The following is a 14,933-nucleotide window of genomic DNA, read 5'->3' as shown; positions in this document are numbered from 1 at the left end:
AGTTTGTCTGCACAAATCATTTCACTCCAGACTGCTTTGTGAATGAGGGGCAATACAAGGCAGGTTTACTAAAAAGTTATTATTCAGGGATGGAACTGTAGGCATCATTGTCTGACGCCGGTTCAAACTGAACACCGACTGTCATTTTCTTTTCGGACATTTTCATTCCATGAGATGAGGCTGTCCTGACACTGGAGCGCGATCTCTTGAAGCCCCAGCCTCTTCTTGAAAGGGGGCCGGAGGCACCAGCTCATTTGCATTTAAAGGGATAAACACAAAAACTCACTCCCAACATTTTTTTAATTTTAACATGCTTTAAAAAAATATCTGTGCGGTATTTTGAGCTAAAACTTCACATACACACTCTGGGGATATCTCATAAAAAGGGGCACAATAGGTGCCCTTTAAGCGATGATGCTCATGTGAAAGATGCAGGTTTTAATCTTGACTGCAAAATTTTGGACCGTTACAAATATTTTAAGCCTTATTCTTTCCCCTCTTTCCCCCAGAATTGTACTTCATACATTAGATAAAATTACTATAACATACCTCTTTTCTTTTTTTTCTTTTTTTGTTTCTGGTTGGACAGGAACTGGCTTAACTGCCGCAATTAAAAAATATTATTATTATTATTATTATTATTATTATTATTATTATTATTATTATTATTGTATCTGGGGGGGGGGCACTGATGAAATTCTGGTTTTGTAATTTTAAAAAAGTACTCATCATTTGGTAGTTGGTTTGAATTATAAAAACTATGGGGGTTTGATGTCTTTTTTTTTTTTTTTAAATGTTAGTTTATTTATTGGTTTCATTTTAAACCCAGGTTTAAAGGTTAGTAAGTTTCTAAAATATATCAGATAATTCAACAATCTGTTGCAAGATTATTTGAGGTTGTCAAATGTGATATTCAACATGAAATTAGATTTACTATTCATAATTAAAAAAGACAAAATGACTGTGTACAAAATGATGCCATTTGTACTTTGACTCGTCTGTTTTTGACGTAACAAATAATGACAACCACGAAAACCATTTACATAGGTGTTGTTAATCAAATAAAATTCAACTTTTTTCGTGCCTATATCACATAGATATATAGGGCATCCTACTCATCTGACCTAGTCCTTTTGGATACTATATAGCGAGGAATCTTTATCTTTAGCAAATTTAGAATTTTTGTAAATTTAGAATCTTTAGCAAATTTATCCATGAGGTGTGATTGTGTCCAGGTGTTTGAGGTTGAGTGAAAGTGTCTAAAATGACTTCAGTAGAGCACAGTAAATCAAGATGGAGACACACTCCATTCACAAAGCCCATCTGGAGGCTGACACATTGTGGAAAAAACAAAGAACCACATTTGTTTTTTCTAGGAAAAATGTAAATGTACTGTATCATCCCCATCTTAAAATTGGCAGAAACCTCATCTATAATTAAAGGAAAAGTGAGACCTTTGAAAATGAGGTTTGTTTTTTTATTTTCCACCGCATTGGAAATGTGACTCTCTCATGCGATCTGTACACAAAGAGCCACAGAACATTTCTCTCCACTCAGATGTTCATTTATTCTTCTCTATTCATAATGCAATGACAATCTTTTCCACAGAACTCATTGTGGTTTATGCGCTAGACAACATTACCTTCTCCTTTTGTTCACAAAATATGTTGTCCTGTATCTGATACCTCAGATGTTAATAACCAGAGTGCAATAACAAAATTACATTAGCTATTCATTACTACATTCTCATATAATGCCTCAAATGAGAATATTTGCTCATCGTAAAGCGTGTTCATTTTCCAAACAGGAACCCGTGTTATTTTCAGCTATCACAAAGCTAATATTGAAAGCTACAGTATATTTTAGTAAGGATTTTTCTAATAACTGCCAAATGTGACCTTATCTGCTTATTCTGCAGTAGTAATTTATTTGCGTGTGTGTGTGTGTGTGTGTCTCTAGGTGAGGAATGTGACTGTAGATGGTCATTTTGGAGCCTGGTCGGGATGGAAAGCTTGCAGTCATAGCGATGGCAGCAGTGTTGGTTCATGCCAGTGTCGGACTCGAGCCTGTGACAGCCCGAGTCCTCAGTGTGGAGGGCAGCCGTGCCAAGGAATCAGTGTTGAGGTGGCAAATTGCTCCAGGTATACAACGCCCTACAAATCTCAAAGACTAAAGCACAAAAAGGAAGGGTGCACTTTAAGCATAACAGATAACTTGTTAATATGGAAGCCTAGTCAAAAGTAAAAATATAACAAAATATTTGCAACATTGTTGTCATAATGTAACTTTATATCTCATAATTTCTTACTTATGATCTTACTTATTATGATTTCTTACTTAATTTCTATCCATATGTCGTTTGCAACCATTTGTCTCACAGTTGTTACTTTATTTATCAAAAATATGACTATCTCACAATTACAACTTTATATTTCTTTACATCTAACAATGTGACTTGTATACCTTGCAATTGCATATGTATTTCCCTCAGTTGCGAGTTTATTGTAATGTGATTTTATTATCTCGTAATTGCGACTTTCGATTTGCGATTTCTTGTAATTGTAATTTTAAATTGCAGATTTCATATGACGGTTGCGACTTAATGTTTCACAATTGTTACTTTGTTTCTCATAATTGTGACTACAACTGTGATTATGTTTTGCAATTAGCAAAAAGCTTTCGCTGAGCCCCGCCCCCCTTAGTTCCTCGCCCCCTGTTGCTACGTCCGACAAACCAATGGTCAAACACTACCAGCATGACAAACTGTCATGACGGGAAGAGGTATATACCTCCGCGATATTCTCCCGATAAAGCCAAAAGGGGTTACAGTATGCAGTGGGGGATATATAAAAAATATAAATACGCGATGAAAGGAGACACAACAGACTAGTCGATTGCAGACTGCAGTCGATCGCGGGAGTAAATTGCACTCTGGTTTCTGCCCTTTCTCTCTCTTCAGCATTACCACATCCCAGGGCTCAAATACATACAATATTAACCTTTACGTAGTATTTCTTGAGAAAAGAAAATGCTGTATTTATTTAAAAAAACAAAACAAAACTGTTCTTTATTTACCCTTACAAGAGCACTGATTACCTAATACGACATAGCCTGTATATGCCTTACAGTTGAGAAAGAAGAAGCATATCCGTGCATCGCAATGCGTCTCTAGACCTGCATATCATGTATAAATGCAAAACGCATCCTGCATGAATGGCCCTAAAATGATTAAAATATAAACAGCGAATTTTTATTTCAGTGCTGCTATTTAAACAGTCAGCTTTCCTTGTACATTGAGTTTACAGCAGCAACAGCAAGCCAAAGAGGGCAAGGTTTCAACTGAACTATGCATTGGAATTTAAAACACTTAGCTACATTATGTTCTAGATTTGTCCATGCAATAAATGCACATTCTTATATGAGCGAGTTTTTTTTAAGTTAATTTTAAATTGGCATGAATAAAACATCTAATCAGAGCTGCATAATAATATTTACAAGATATTCACGAATACAACTCATTGTAATTACCTTAATAGCACGATATTTCTAATATATTTCAAATATATTAGATATATTTCTAATTCAAATATAATAAATATATAAAAAATTTCAAATATATTAATATATTTCTAATATATTTCTGCCTGTTTTCGTTTGTGTAACTGCAGCCTCTGCTTTTCTGCTATATAGACTGAAGCAGCACGCGCACAGCCTATAACGCGCTGCAATGTTATTTTCAGTTAATAATGGAAAAAATACTGTCATTTCTGGTAATATTTTTGCGATTGGGGAATTCAACAGCCCTTCATCAAAACTTACAACACAGAGCCCACCTCAGATTGTTTTAATCAACACACAAATTGTAAAAACAAATGAACACTAACAGTTCCTAAATTCGCATTGAGTTGGCAAAGCAGACGTTTGGGTGGGCTCAGCCCACCCCTGCCCATGCCTAGAACCAGCCCTGGTATCTAACGTTAGTGTCCGATTTACAAACGCCGTGGGCGCATCGCTTCATCATCTGGAGTCAATGTTTGTTATACCTGCTCACATAGAAACGGTTGCTATGATGTGTGATTGGACAACGGCCGTTTTGGGGGAAGGGCCAGTGATCGACTAATCGTGCCTTGATTTCTATCATTTTCATTTTATTTCACAATTTCAAAATTCATATTTTACAATTCTGATTTTAAATCATTTACTCACCCTCATGTTGTTCCAAACCTGTATGAGTTTCTTTCTTCGGTTGAAGACAAAAGAAGATATTTTAAAGAATGTTGGTAACCAAACAGTTGATGGGCTCCACTGACTTCCACAGAGGTAAAAAAATATATATATTATGGAAGTCAATGGGTGCCGCCAACTGTCTACCAACTTTCTTCAAAATATCTTTTGTGTTCAACCGAAGAAAGAAACTCAGGAACAACATATGAGTAAATAATTACAAAGTTAACATTTTTGGGTGATCTATCCCTTTACCAAGATCCTCAGTAAACAAACTAAAGGTCAGATTATACCAGCCAGCTGTGCCAGCGTTTGATTAGTAATAACTGCTGTTACGTATCTGTCCTCAGAAACGGGGCATGGACGCCATGGACAGCCTGGGCTCCTTGCAGCACCAGCTGCGGAATCGGATTCCAAGTTCGACAGCGTTCCTGCAGCAACCCCACTCCCCGCCATGGAGGACGCGTCTGTGTGGGCCAGAACCGTGAAGAGAGGTAAAGCAAAAGCAAGATAGCTCATTACATATGCAGATTTATTTCTTTTATTTATTTGTTTTTTGGAATTTCCATTTAAAATCCACTTAGCTCAGAAATCTGAGGGGGCACGTGCCTGTTTGAAAGGTCATGCCGCTTCTTTCGTTCGTTCCTTTCATTCTCACCTGCCGCATTTGCAATTGCTGCTGTGATTGCATGGCAGTTGACGATAATGAATGAATATAAGCTGCTCATTTCATTGTTTTTTTATTACTCGTCCTATTATGCAACGTTCATCTGTAGAAAGCTTGTTAGTGCATAACTATCAGCACACAAACCAAATGTTTGAATGGAGGAGTGAGAGAGGTTCTTCTTTATCTGCCCCATAATTTGTGTAACTGACATCCAATTAAAAATAAACATGCTAAGGCTTGTTAATTACAGAGACTGCAACCAAAGACTCCACACACACACACACACACACACACACACACACACACACTCAAACACTGTAGGCATGACGCAGCGTTGTCTAATCATGGCAGAATTATGTTTAAACTACGCTGCCCTGAGAATGTGTGAGGTTTCTAAGCAACAGTGCTTTGCAGCTGAAAAATTAGACCTGAAGTGGAGGGATGAAGAGAAGACGAGAGAGGCATCTGTTTTAAACAGCTATGGTCTCTCCATTGGAGGTGCTAACTTCCCCTGACTCGCCCTTTAGGCTTTTGTCTTGAAACTATTTTTATCTATATTCTCACGTTAAAGACATCATTGTGTTCATTCTCTAAAAAATGATTGGATCCTATGACAGGACGTAATAAGACATGAAAATTAAAAAATTATCTCTACACTGTAAAAAATATATTGTTGGTTTAACTTTTTAAAAAAATTAAGTAACCTTTAACCTTGGTTGCCTTAATGCCTTAATTTTTTGAGTTTATTGAATTAAAACATTTGAGTTGATACAATGAAGGAAATTTGTTTAATAAATACCAATAAACTCCAGATATTGTATCTGAACCACATCAAAAATGTGATAAATCATAAAAATAGCACAATTTGGCATGTTTTACTGCATCATCACAAATAAAACAAACAATTACCCAATATGCTTAGAAAATACTTTAATAATACTTGAATAAAGGTTGTTGATTCTCAAAAATGTTCATTGTGTTAACTCAATTTTTTTAATTTCAATGAACTCAAAATTTGAAGGCAACCATGTAACTTTTTTTACAGTGTAATATTGAAGTTGTTTTCCCTAGACGAGAGAGGCATCTGTTTAAAAAAAACAGCTATGGTCTCTCCATTGGAGGTGCCAACTTCCCCTGACTCGCCCTTTAGGCTTTTGTCTTCAAACTATTTTTATCCATATTCTCACATTAAAGACATCATTGTGCTCATTCTCTGAAACTCAGTGGATCATATGACAGGACATAATAAGACAAGGAAATGGAAATGATCTCTGCATTGTAAAAAATATGTTGTTTGTTTAACTTAACATTGAAATTAGTATGAACCGAGGCCCAAATATATGCAAAATTATTAACATGACTGAATTGGAAAATCAATGACTTTGAAAATGCAAAGTACTGTGCCCATCAGTATTTTTTATTTATTTTTAATAAATTGATTCTTTTATACACTAAGGATAAATTAAAATTATCAAAAATTACAGCAAAGGTTTTTACTTAAAAACTTTTCTATTCATCAAAGAATTCACAAAGTTTTCACAAAAAAATATTAACTGTTTTCAACATAATTATAAGAAATGTTTATTGATCAATCAGCATATTAAAATGATTAAAGTTATGCATGATTTAAAATAAATATATTATTTTAAAATGTTTCTCATTATAGAGAGGCTTTGAAAATATTACAAACTGAGCTTAGGTTTGCTAAGATAGTATAAGATAATAATTCATTTTAAAGTTGTATACGTCTACTCTATTTTTTAAAAATTTAAATTGTATGTCTATTTTAAGAGAAATTTCACAGACAAAGTTGATACCTATTAGAAAATTGTGTGTCTTGGCCTGTGAAAGAGCAAATGCAGTGCAATAAAGTTTTCTTCTGGAACATAAGCACGGAATGAGCATGCCACTGTCTTTGGAGTCACCATAGAAACACAGACATGGACTTAAAACACGAAGTAGGCTGCAGATTGGTATTTTTTCTGCAGGTGACTGTGAAGCAGAGGATTTCTGCCACTTCTTGCATTTTCCATCTCCTGCCCCCCGCTTACACTCTTTATCCAAGGTGCTGGGGCACTTGATGCCTTTAGGTGTCTGAGCATAAAGGCTGTGAATAATCAGCAGAAAAGTTCTGGTGCAAGCTTTGAGTTTGGCTCCAGTCTAGCTAGTCTACAAGCCCTTACGAGTTTTTCACACCACCCATCCACTTTAATACAACACCTCGGCCAGCCCAGCGGTGCATAATGGCTGTGAAAACACATCCGGGGAGCGCGTCAAGCCCTCAGTTTTCATTTTAGGTTGAAGGGAGCTGAATTAATGGCTCAAATGTGCTTTGTCAGTTCCTTTAGCAGGACGCTGCTTTGGACCAAAAGAAGAAAGCAACATTCCTGTTTTTGTTCCACTTGGGCTACTGCAAATTCTCTATAGTTTTTGTGTCTTTTGTCCGATATTGAAAGAAGTTTGAATTCACTTGTTAGTACAGCGGGAAACTTTGTGTCCTGCTCAGCCATTGGGCATCTGTTCAGAGGTATTCAGCTCATATGTACAGTCACACTTTATTCCCTGTTCGCCGGACTGCTGCCAGATGGCAAAGCCCTCAGCACGCCACTCTGCTGCAGCTCAGTCACCATGAGATGTCCTCGATGAGGGTTAGAGAAAAAGACAGAGAAAAGACATATTCGGCTCTTCAGTGACCGGATCTATATCTAACACGGATGGATCTCTACCTGTCGCAATAGTCTAAAACTCCTCCTATATTAGAGTAACAATTACAGAAGAATAAATTAAAGCATATTTTGTTAACTTTTGGAGCTGGAAAGGGTTCAGTTTGAGCAGATGTTTTATACCATCATCACTGCCCTCATCAGAGCTCATTTACCACTACCTCCAGCATCTGGCTCATATTCACAATCTCAAAATATTCTCAAAACTATAATTTTCAACATCTGCATCAATGTTTTGATCTCTGACAGGTCCACCATCAAGTAACAGTGACACTAATATCTGATTGCGTTCAGTACTTGCTCTGCATTAAATCCCTGAGCCATTTCAAGTTTTGCAGATGATACTTCCTATTCTTTTGTTTTCTGCCTGCAGTAACTATGAGTGAAACATCAATTTATCATTGCGTATCAGGCGTGAATTGCACTTTTTCAGTTAAAAAGTATTCTATTATTGTAGTGCAGAAATAATATACTTAAATAGTTAATTACACACCTCGGGTCGTTAGAGACCCTATACAATTTTTACAAAAAACAAAGGGGGGTAAAATGTGTGTTATTTTGGCAAAGTTACCTGCTAAAATTGGCATTCATGGGTCTATATATCACATAATAGTCGCTTCAACAAGCGGACATGGAAAACAACTCGCGGAAAAAAAACGCAGTGCAGTTGAGCTCTGTTGACATTTGACAACTAACGTAATGCGTCGCTTCGTTGCTCTGATTGGTTATAGGTCTATCCAATTGATGTCTTTCCTGGTTCGGTTGAAACACGCCTCATAATCACAGCCCAATGGAGCAGTTTCAGACTCAGACCAAGTCTGGCTAGGGAAAACAGGCATTCTTTTATAAGTTTATGTTTTAATTGTTTTATTGTTTATAATGAGTTGATTGAAGAATACTAAGAAGGTTGGTGTCTAATTAAAAAAAAAAAAAAACATGAGGATAAAGGTAGTGAATGACGTCCCAGGTCACTAAAGATCCGAGGTATGCGTTTAAGGTTTAAACTACTACAGTCAAAGATGAGTATTCGATCATCATTTACTCACCCTTTCATTCTGACTCTGAAGAGGGATTCATTCATGAATCAGATATCACTTCTTCTCTAATGAATTCCCATGACTAATTGCTTTTGATTAAATTATTTGTAGTTAAAACAAATACAATTCAAATAATAAATAAGTATAATAAAAAAAAGTATATCATTTTTTATACATAGTTTATTTACAAGTTTGGAAATAAAAAAATCCAATGTGATTTAATTCAGTGTTTTTTGTCATAACAAGCTGCTTTGAACATGCAATGAACATTATTTTAATGTGTAATAAATAAAATAATAAGAATTATTTCTTGAGCAGCAACTTAGCATATTAGAATGATTTCTAAAAAAATCAAGTGATACTGAAGAATTGAAGTTTGGGTAAAATAAGAGCAAAAATAATTGAAGAAAAAATAATTGATGCAGTTCAGTCAGTCTGCTATGCCATGTTTATACATAGTTACACTTCAGCTAAGTTTAATGGTGCAATGCAAACATATTTAATAGTGCGTAAGCACAAGTTGTAACAGCGCCCCTTTACATCAAAACTTAGTTGTATCTTACTAATGGCTGGTGCAACTGGCCTCTGGTCCATAGCCATATATCTATCCCGGCTCTGGGTGTCTGTAAACGCAGAGCCAAAAACTTCCATTCATTTGTGCTCAGAAACTCTGCAAAACAAGACGGAACGCCTGAAGGCAAAGAACTGTTGTTGCAGCACTCCAATACTTTGTTCTGCTTGAAATCCATTTGATAAATGAATGTGTTTTTTACAGTCTCCCTCATTCTTTTCATACACCATCTCAAATGTGCTATTAATTACAACTTTTTTCTTTTTCTTTTGATCGTTTGTTTCTTTCTCCTTTTGTTGTGCCAGAGCAGGGGCAAACTTGTTAAACTTAGCAAATCCGATTTGAATGAACGCTATTTGCATATGCAAATTGGCAGTGGGTTTCCTTTGGCTATAAATCTTTCTTATATGAATTCCTGACTTTTTTTATTGCCCGCTACATCATTCACAACAAGTTGCTGTGATCAGTCGTTCTCCATTGGGAATGTGTACTCCTTTCTATTTTTAAATGCTCTTTTCTTTTTCTTATTTGAATCGGATAATATTCTCTTGTTTTCTAATTTGCACATATACACATATCATCAGGCGTTTTGTTTGCAGAACGTAGTTGCAGACACAGGAAAATAAAAATAGGTCTGTGTCATTTTCCTGAAGTTTTGCTTCTAAAGACAAATATCAACCATGCAGAAGGTTATACAATGATTTTTTCTTTATAGAATTTTTTTTTATATGACATCAATTTTAGCAGGCAAAATTTTGTTAATAAGTTGCAATCTATAATAAGCATAATTTACATTAAAGGGAGATTTTTTTGTAGTAAAAAAAAGAATGGCAATGACTTAATTAAAACACTCATGCCATAGCACTATATCAGTCGTGAGTGGTTAAGTTTGAAATGTTTCAAACAGAAGTGGTGAAGCGCAGAAATGTTGTCAACACTGTTTCTGTGATTCATCAATAAAATAGCTTTAAAAAGTTCTAGCATATATTTCTTGATAACTAAAACTCACAGATTTACTATAAGTAGAAAGACCCTGGCAGGTAGAATTAATGCACATGCAGTCACTCTCACTAATGCAACATATGTAATCTTTATTGTGATACTGTGTATCTGATTCTAAATGAGCAGAAATCTGTGAGAAATATAACGACACAAAGACAAAAGAACTGATAAAAAAAGCTGTTATGTAGGAGCAATAACCTTATGGGCAGTGTTGGGGAAAGTTACTTTGAAAAGTAATGCATTACAAAATTGCGTTAATCCCTTAAAAGTAACTAATTAAGTTTAGTTACTTTTTAAGAAAACTTTTTTACTTTTGCGTTACTTTTTCTCACCTTAGTTTTTTTTTTTTTTATAACAAAAAAAGTAATATTTTTGTGCAAATGTAAAGACCTCTTCACACCAAAATTGAAATAATAAACCTCAGGTTGAGGTAAAAATGCTAATTCACGCATGTACAGAAGAATGCGCAGCTCAAACAACCCTTTTAGCTGTGCTGCCATTGTGGATAATGGAAAATAGGACACGGGAGAGAAAAGGTAAAACAGTCTTACTTCACCAATAAAAATTGAAAAATAAAGTCATTTTTGCTTTTGGTTTAACTGAATCATTGAAAGTTAGTAGTAAAACATTGGTCAATAAAGGTAGAATAAATGCATACAAAGACTTGTTCCCTTTCGGGGAACTCGAGCTGCGTCGAAACGCTGTGAGAACGCCTCTGCGTTAATGCGTCGTGAAGCGCCTGTAGAACCATTCCATCGGAAAAAAGATCGATCGTCGGCGTGATGACGTCATCGACCGGAAGCTATAAAACGTCCGTGAAAACAAACAGGAACTAGCTTCTGTGCCTTCAGTAAGCGATCTGTGTGAACCTGTCTGTCTATTTGGTGTTTTTGTCTGTCTATTATCAGAGATTTTCCACCCTTTTGTTAAATATTCCATATATTAACAGAAAAAAGAGAAAATAAAATAGATAGAAATGGCGAGTGAAAGCAGCAATTTCAGAAAGTGTGTTCCTCCCTGCCCACGCTACATCACGGGCGGGGATACACATCTTCTCTGTGTTGCATGCTTGGGAGCGCAGCATGCCCAGGCAGCCCTCGAGGGGGCTGCTTGCGAGCACTGTGAGCGTATGCCACTGAGAACGCTGCGCTCCCGCCGGGCACTCTTCGAGGAGGGTGCCTCGGCTCGTGTTCCCCGCGGCTCTGGTCCCGCTGCTGCCGAGGCAGAGCGGAGGCTGCAGTCGTGGGGTTCACAATTGGATGTTGCAGAGGGGTTTGAGACGGGCGCTGCCTTATCTCTGCCCTCACCTGCTCCATCGGTTCTTCTCGGGGCTTGGAAGCACGCATTGCGGTTTCTTCCCCCCCGAGAGAGCCGCCGGTGCTCCAACTATCCAGCTCCGAGGAGGTGGACGTTGAGAGCATCGCGACTGAAGATTCGCCACTTCAGTCCCCTGCGAGTGAGGAGCTCGTTGAGGTTCTAACGCGAGCCGTGGCCAGATTAAATATTGACTGGCCCGTAGAGAGATCTGAGGCAGGAAAGAGAAGATCTAGTAAATTAGATGAGAGATTCCTGCCCGCTCGCGCTTCAGAACCTCAGCGGCGGGGCCTGCCATTCTTCCATGATTTGCACACCGAGGTGGCAACATCATGGAGGAGACCGGCATCATACCGTGTGTTCAGCCCTCAGACTTCGGTCTATAGCAACATCATGGGGCTGAAGCACTACGGTTATAGGGCGATGCCAAAGGTTGAAGAGACGCTCGCGAGCCATCTCTCGCCTTCCTCGGCATCGTCCCTAAAGGCCCCGACTTTGCCCACCAGACCATTGAAAACAACGTCGGCACTGGTGGGCAAAGCGTACTCGGCGGCAGGTCAGGCTGCTGCATGCCTTCACACCATGGCGATAATGCAGGCGTATCAGGCTGACCTGCTCAGGGACTTAGATGGACGCGATGAAGTGGGGGGTGACGTCATAAATGAGCTGAGAACAGCAGCCGATCTGACTCTCCGGGCCACCAAAGAGACGGCCAGATGTGTTGGCCGCTCTATGGCAGCATTGGTGGCTACGGAGAGACATTTATGGCTCAACCCCACCGAAATCAAGGAGAGGGAGAAGAGCTTTCTGCTCGACGCGCCGCTGTCTCCTGGTGGCCTCTTCGGTGACGCAGTACACACTGTCACCGAGAGGTTCCAGGAGTCAAAGAAACAAGCTGCGGCGCTAAAGCAGTTTCTCCCTCTCCGCGTCCAGGTCCCTGGGGCTGCCGCCGACATCAGGCAGCCCAAGCCGAGTACGAGCTCCGCTCACAGGTCACAACAAAAGCAGAGCGTCGCCACTCGAGCTCCCCCTCAGCGCGGGGACGAGGGGCGGCGCTCTCAGGCGAGGTCTTCGAGGGGCAGGGCTGATCTGCGGACAGTCCTGATCGCCAAGAAGGCCTCGTCGAAGCGTTCCTGACGCCAGAAGCGTCAGGACGCTGAGGGTGGTTCCCCCCATAGGGAAGCGGTGTTTACCCCTGCCTACGGTACCCGCTTCCCTACGGCACCCTCGGGGGGCCGCGCTGCCAACCCCGCCGCAATGCCGGGGCGCAGTCGGTCTCCGCGGGCCACCCGAGGGTGGTCCGCACCCCCTCCGGGGGGCCCCCGAGCAGTCAAGTCAGTCGTTCCCTGCCGGTCCGCCGCTTCAGGGCACTGTATTTGCTGCTCAAAATACACCAGAGGCCAGCCTCGAGAGGCTGGTTCCCTTAGTAGATTTTCTAGACGAATGGAAACGTCTATCAAATATATCTCGTTGGGTCCTGCAGATAGTAGAAAGGGGGTACGCCATTCAATTCAAGAGTCGGCCACCTCCTTTCTGCGGTGTCCTACCTACAGAGGTGGGCCCGGAGCAGGCTCTGGTAATGGCACAGGAAGTAGAGACACTCCTGCAAAAAGGGGCTATAGAGAGGGTTCCCCCTCCCAGCAGGGAGTCTGGCTTTTACAGCCGTTACTTCATCGTGCCGAAGAAGGATGGGGGCTTACGCCCGATATTAGATCTGCGGCTATTGAATCGCTCGGTGGCCAAGCTCAAATTCAAGATGCTTACACTCAGACAGATTGTAGCGCAGGTCAGATCGGAGGATTGGTTTGTCACCATAGACCTCAAAGATGCGTATTTTCATGTCTCCATCCTTCCACATCACAGGAAGTTCCTGAGGTTTGCCTTCGGGGGAGAGGCATACCAATATCGTGTACTTCCCTTCGGTCTAGCACTGTCACCCCGCACGTTCACCAAGTGTGTGGATGCAGCTCTGGCGCCGCTGCGTCTGCAGGGCATCCGCATACTGAACTATATCGACGACTGGCTGATTCTAGCGAATACAGAGCAGATGGCGGTTCAGCATCGAGATGCTGTTCTCGCCCATATGTCGAAGCTGGGGTTGAGGCTGAACGCCAAGAAGAGTGTGCTTTCTCCGGCTCAGAGAACCACTTTTCTAGGTGTGAACTGGGATTCGGTAATTATGCGGGCGCAATTATCGCCAACACGCATAGCATCGATCCTGGCAGCCGCCAAAGAACAGAAGCTAGGCCGAGCCGTCACTGTGAAACAGTTCCAGAAACTGTTAGGTCTCATGGCAGCAGCGTCCAACGTGATACCTTTTGGCCTACTGTACATGAGGCCACTGCAGTGGTGGCTCAAAACAAAAGGGTTCTCCCCGAGGGGAAATCCGCTCCGCACGATCAAAGTCACGCGGCGATGCCTACGTGCTCTGGTCATGTGGAAAAACCCGGGGTTTTTATCTCAGGGTCCCGTGTTGGGGGCTCATGTTCGTCGCGTAACGCTAACGACAGACGCCTCTCTCACGGGCTGGGGGGCGACCATGAGTGGTCGCTCATCCCAGGGTCTATGGCAGGAACATCAGCGGCACTGGCACATAAATCGGCTAGAGATGCTCGCAGTGTTTCTTACATTGAAACAGTTCCTGCCCGACCTCAGGGGCCACCATGTACTAGTCAGAACAGACAACACGTCCGTGGTGGCCTATATAAATCACCAGGGGGGTCTGAGGTCTCGTCCGTTGGACAAATTGGCACATCGGATCCTCCTGTGGGCCCAAGGGAAATTGCTGTCAATCAGGGCAGTATATATCCCGGGGGCCCTGAACCAGGAAGCAGACAGCCTGTCGAGACAGGGGCCGAGGCCCGGGGAATGGAGACTCCACCCAGAGGTGGTGGAGCTCCTTTGGAAGGTTTATGGGAAAGCAGAGATAGACCTGTTCGCTTCGGCGGAGAACTCTCACTGCCCGCGGTGGTTTTCTCTGACCCATCCGGCCCCGCTGGGGCTGGATGCCATGGTACAGGAGTGGCCGAGGCTGCCTCTGTACGCCTTCCCCCCGATTGTCTTGCTTCCAGGAGTTCTGGAGAGGGTACGCCGGGACGGGGCCCAGGTACTTCTAGTGGCTCTGAACTGGCCGACCCGAGTATGGTTTTCGGACCTGATATCTCTCCTGGAAGGCTCTCCGATGGAGATTCCGACCAGGAGGGATCTACTCTCTCAGGCGGGCGGGAGATTCCTGCACCCACGCCCAGAGATGTGGAAACTGTGGGCCTGGCCTCTGAGGGGGCTAGGCTCATAGAGGAGGGTCTCTCGGCCGAGGTCGTAGAGACCATCCTACACTCCAGAGCTCCGTCCACAAGGAAGCTGTACGCTTTGAAATGGAGACTTTTCTCAGCATG

The 14,933-nt window shown here is 41.2% G+C and overlaps 1 protein-coding gene across 2 annotated transcripts in view; it reads left to right on the top strand.

Annotated features, from left to right (window-relative positions):
- Positions 1 to 14,933, top strand: part of sema5a (sema domain, seven thrombospondin repeats (type 1 and type 1-like), transmembrane domain (TM) and short cytoplasmic domain, (semaphorin) 5A) — a 203,029-nt gene that overhangs the window by 141,237 nt on the left and 46,859 nt on the right. For both annotated transcript variants that reach the window (XR_010901397.1, XM_067434775.1), the window contains exons 13-14: positions 1,960 to 2,141; positions 4,575 to 4,718. Coding sequence is in view for 1 of the 2 variants with exons in the window: in XM_067434775.1 (XP_067290876.1) it covers positions 1,960 to 2,141; positions 4,575 to 4,718 (326 nt within the window). In the remaining variant the exon portion in view is untranslated. The remainder of the gene's footprint in view (positions 1 to 1,959; positions 2,142 to 4,574; positions 4,719 to 14,933) is intronic.

Source organism: Pseudorasbora parva, chromosome 24, assembly GCF_024679245.1.
Source record: "Pseudorasbora parva isolate DD20220531a chromosome 24, ASM2467924v1, whole genome shotgun sequence".
Classification (NCBI taxonomy): domain Eukaryota; kingdom Metazoa; phylum Chordata; class Actinopteri; order Cypriniformes; family Gobionidae; genus Pseudorasbora; species Pseudorasbora parva.
Note: the sequence above shows the minus strand (reverse complement) of the source record. Positions and strands in the feature narration are given on the sequence as shown.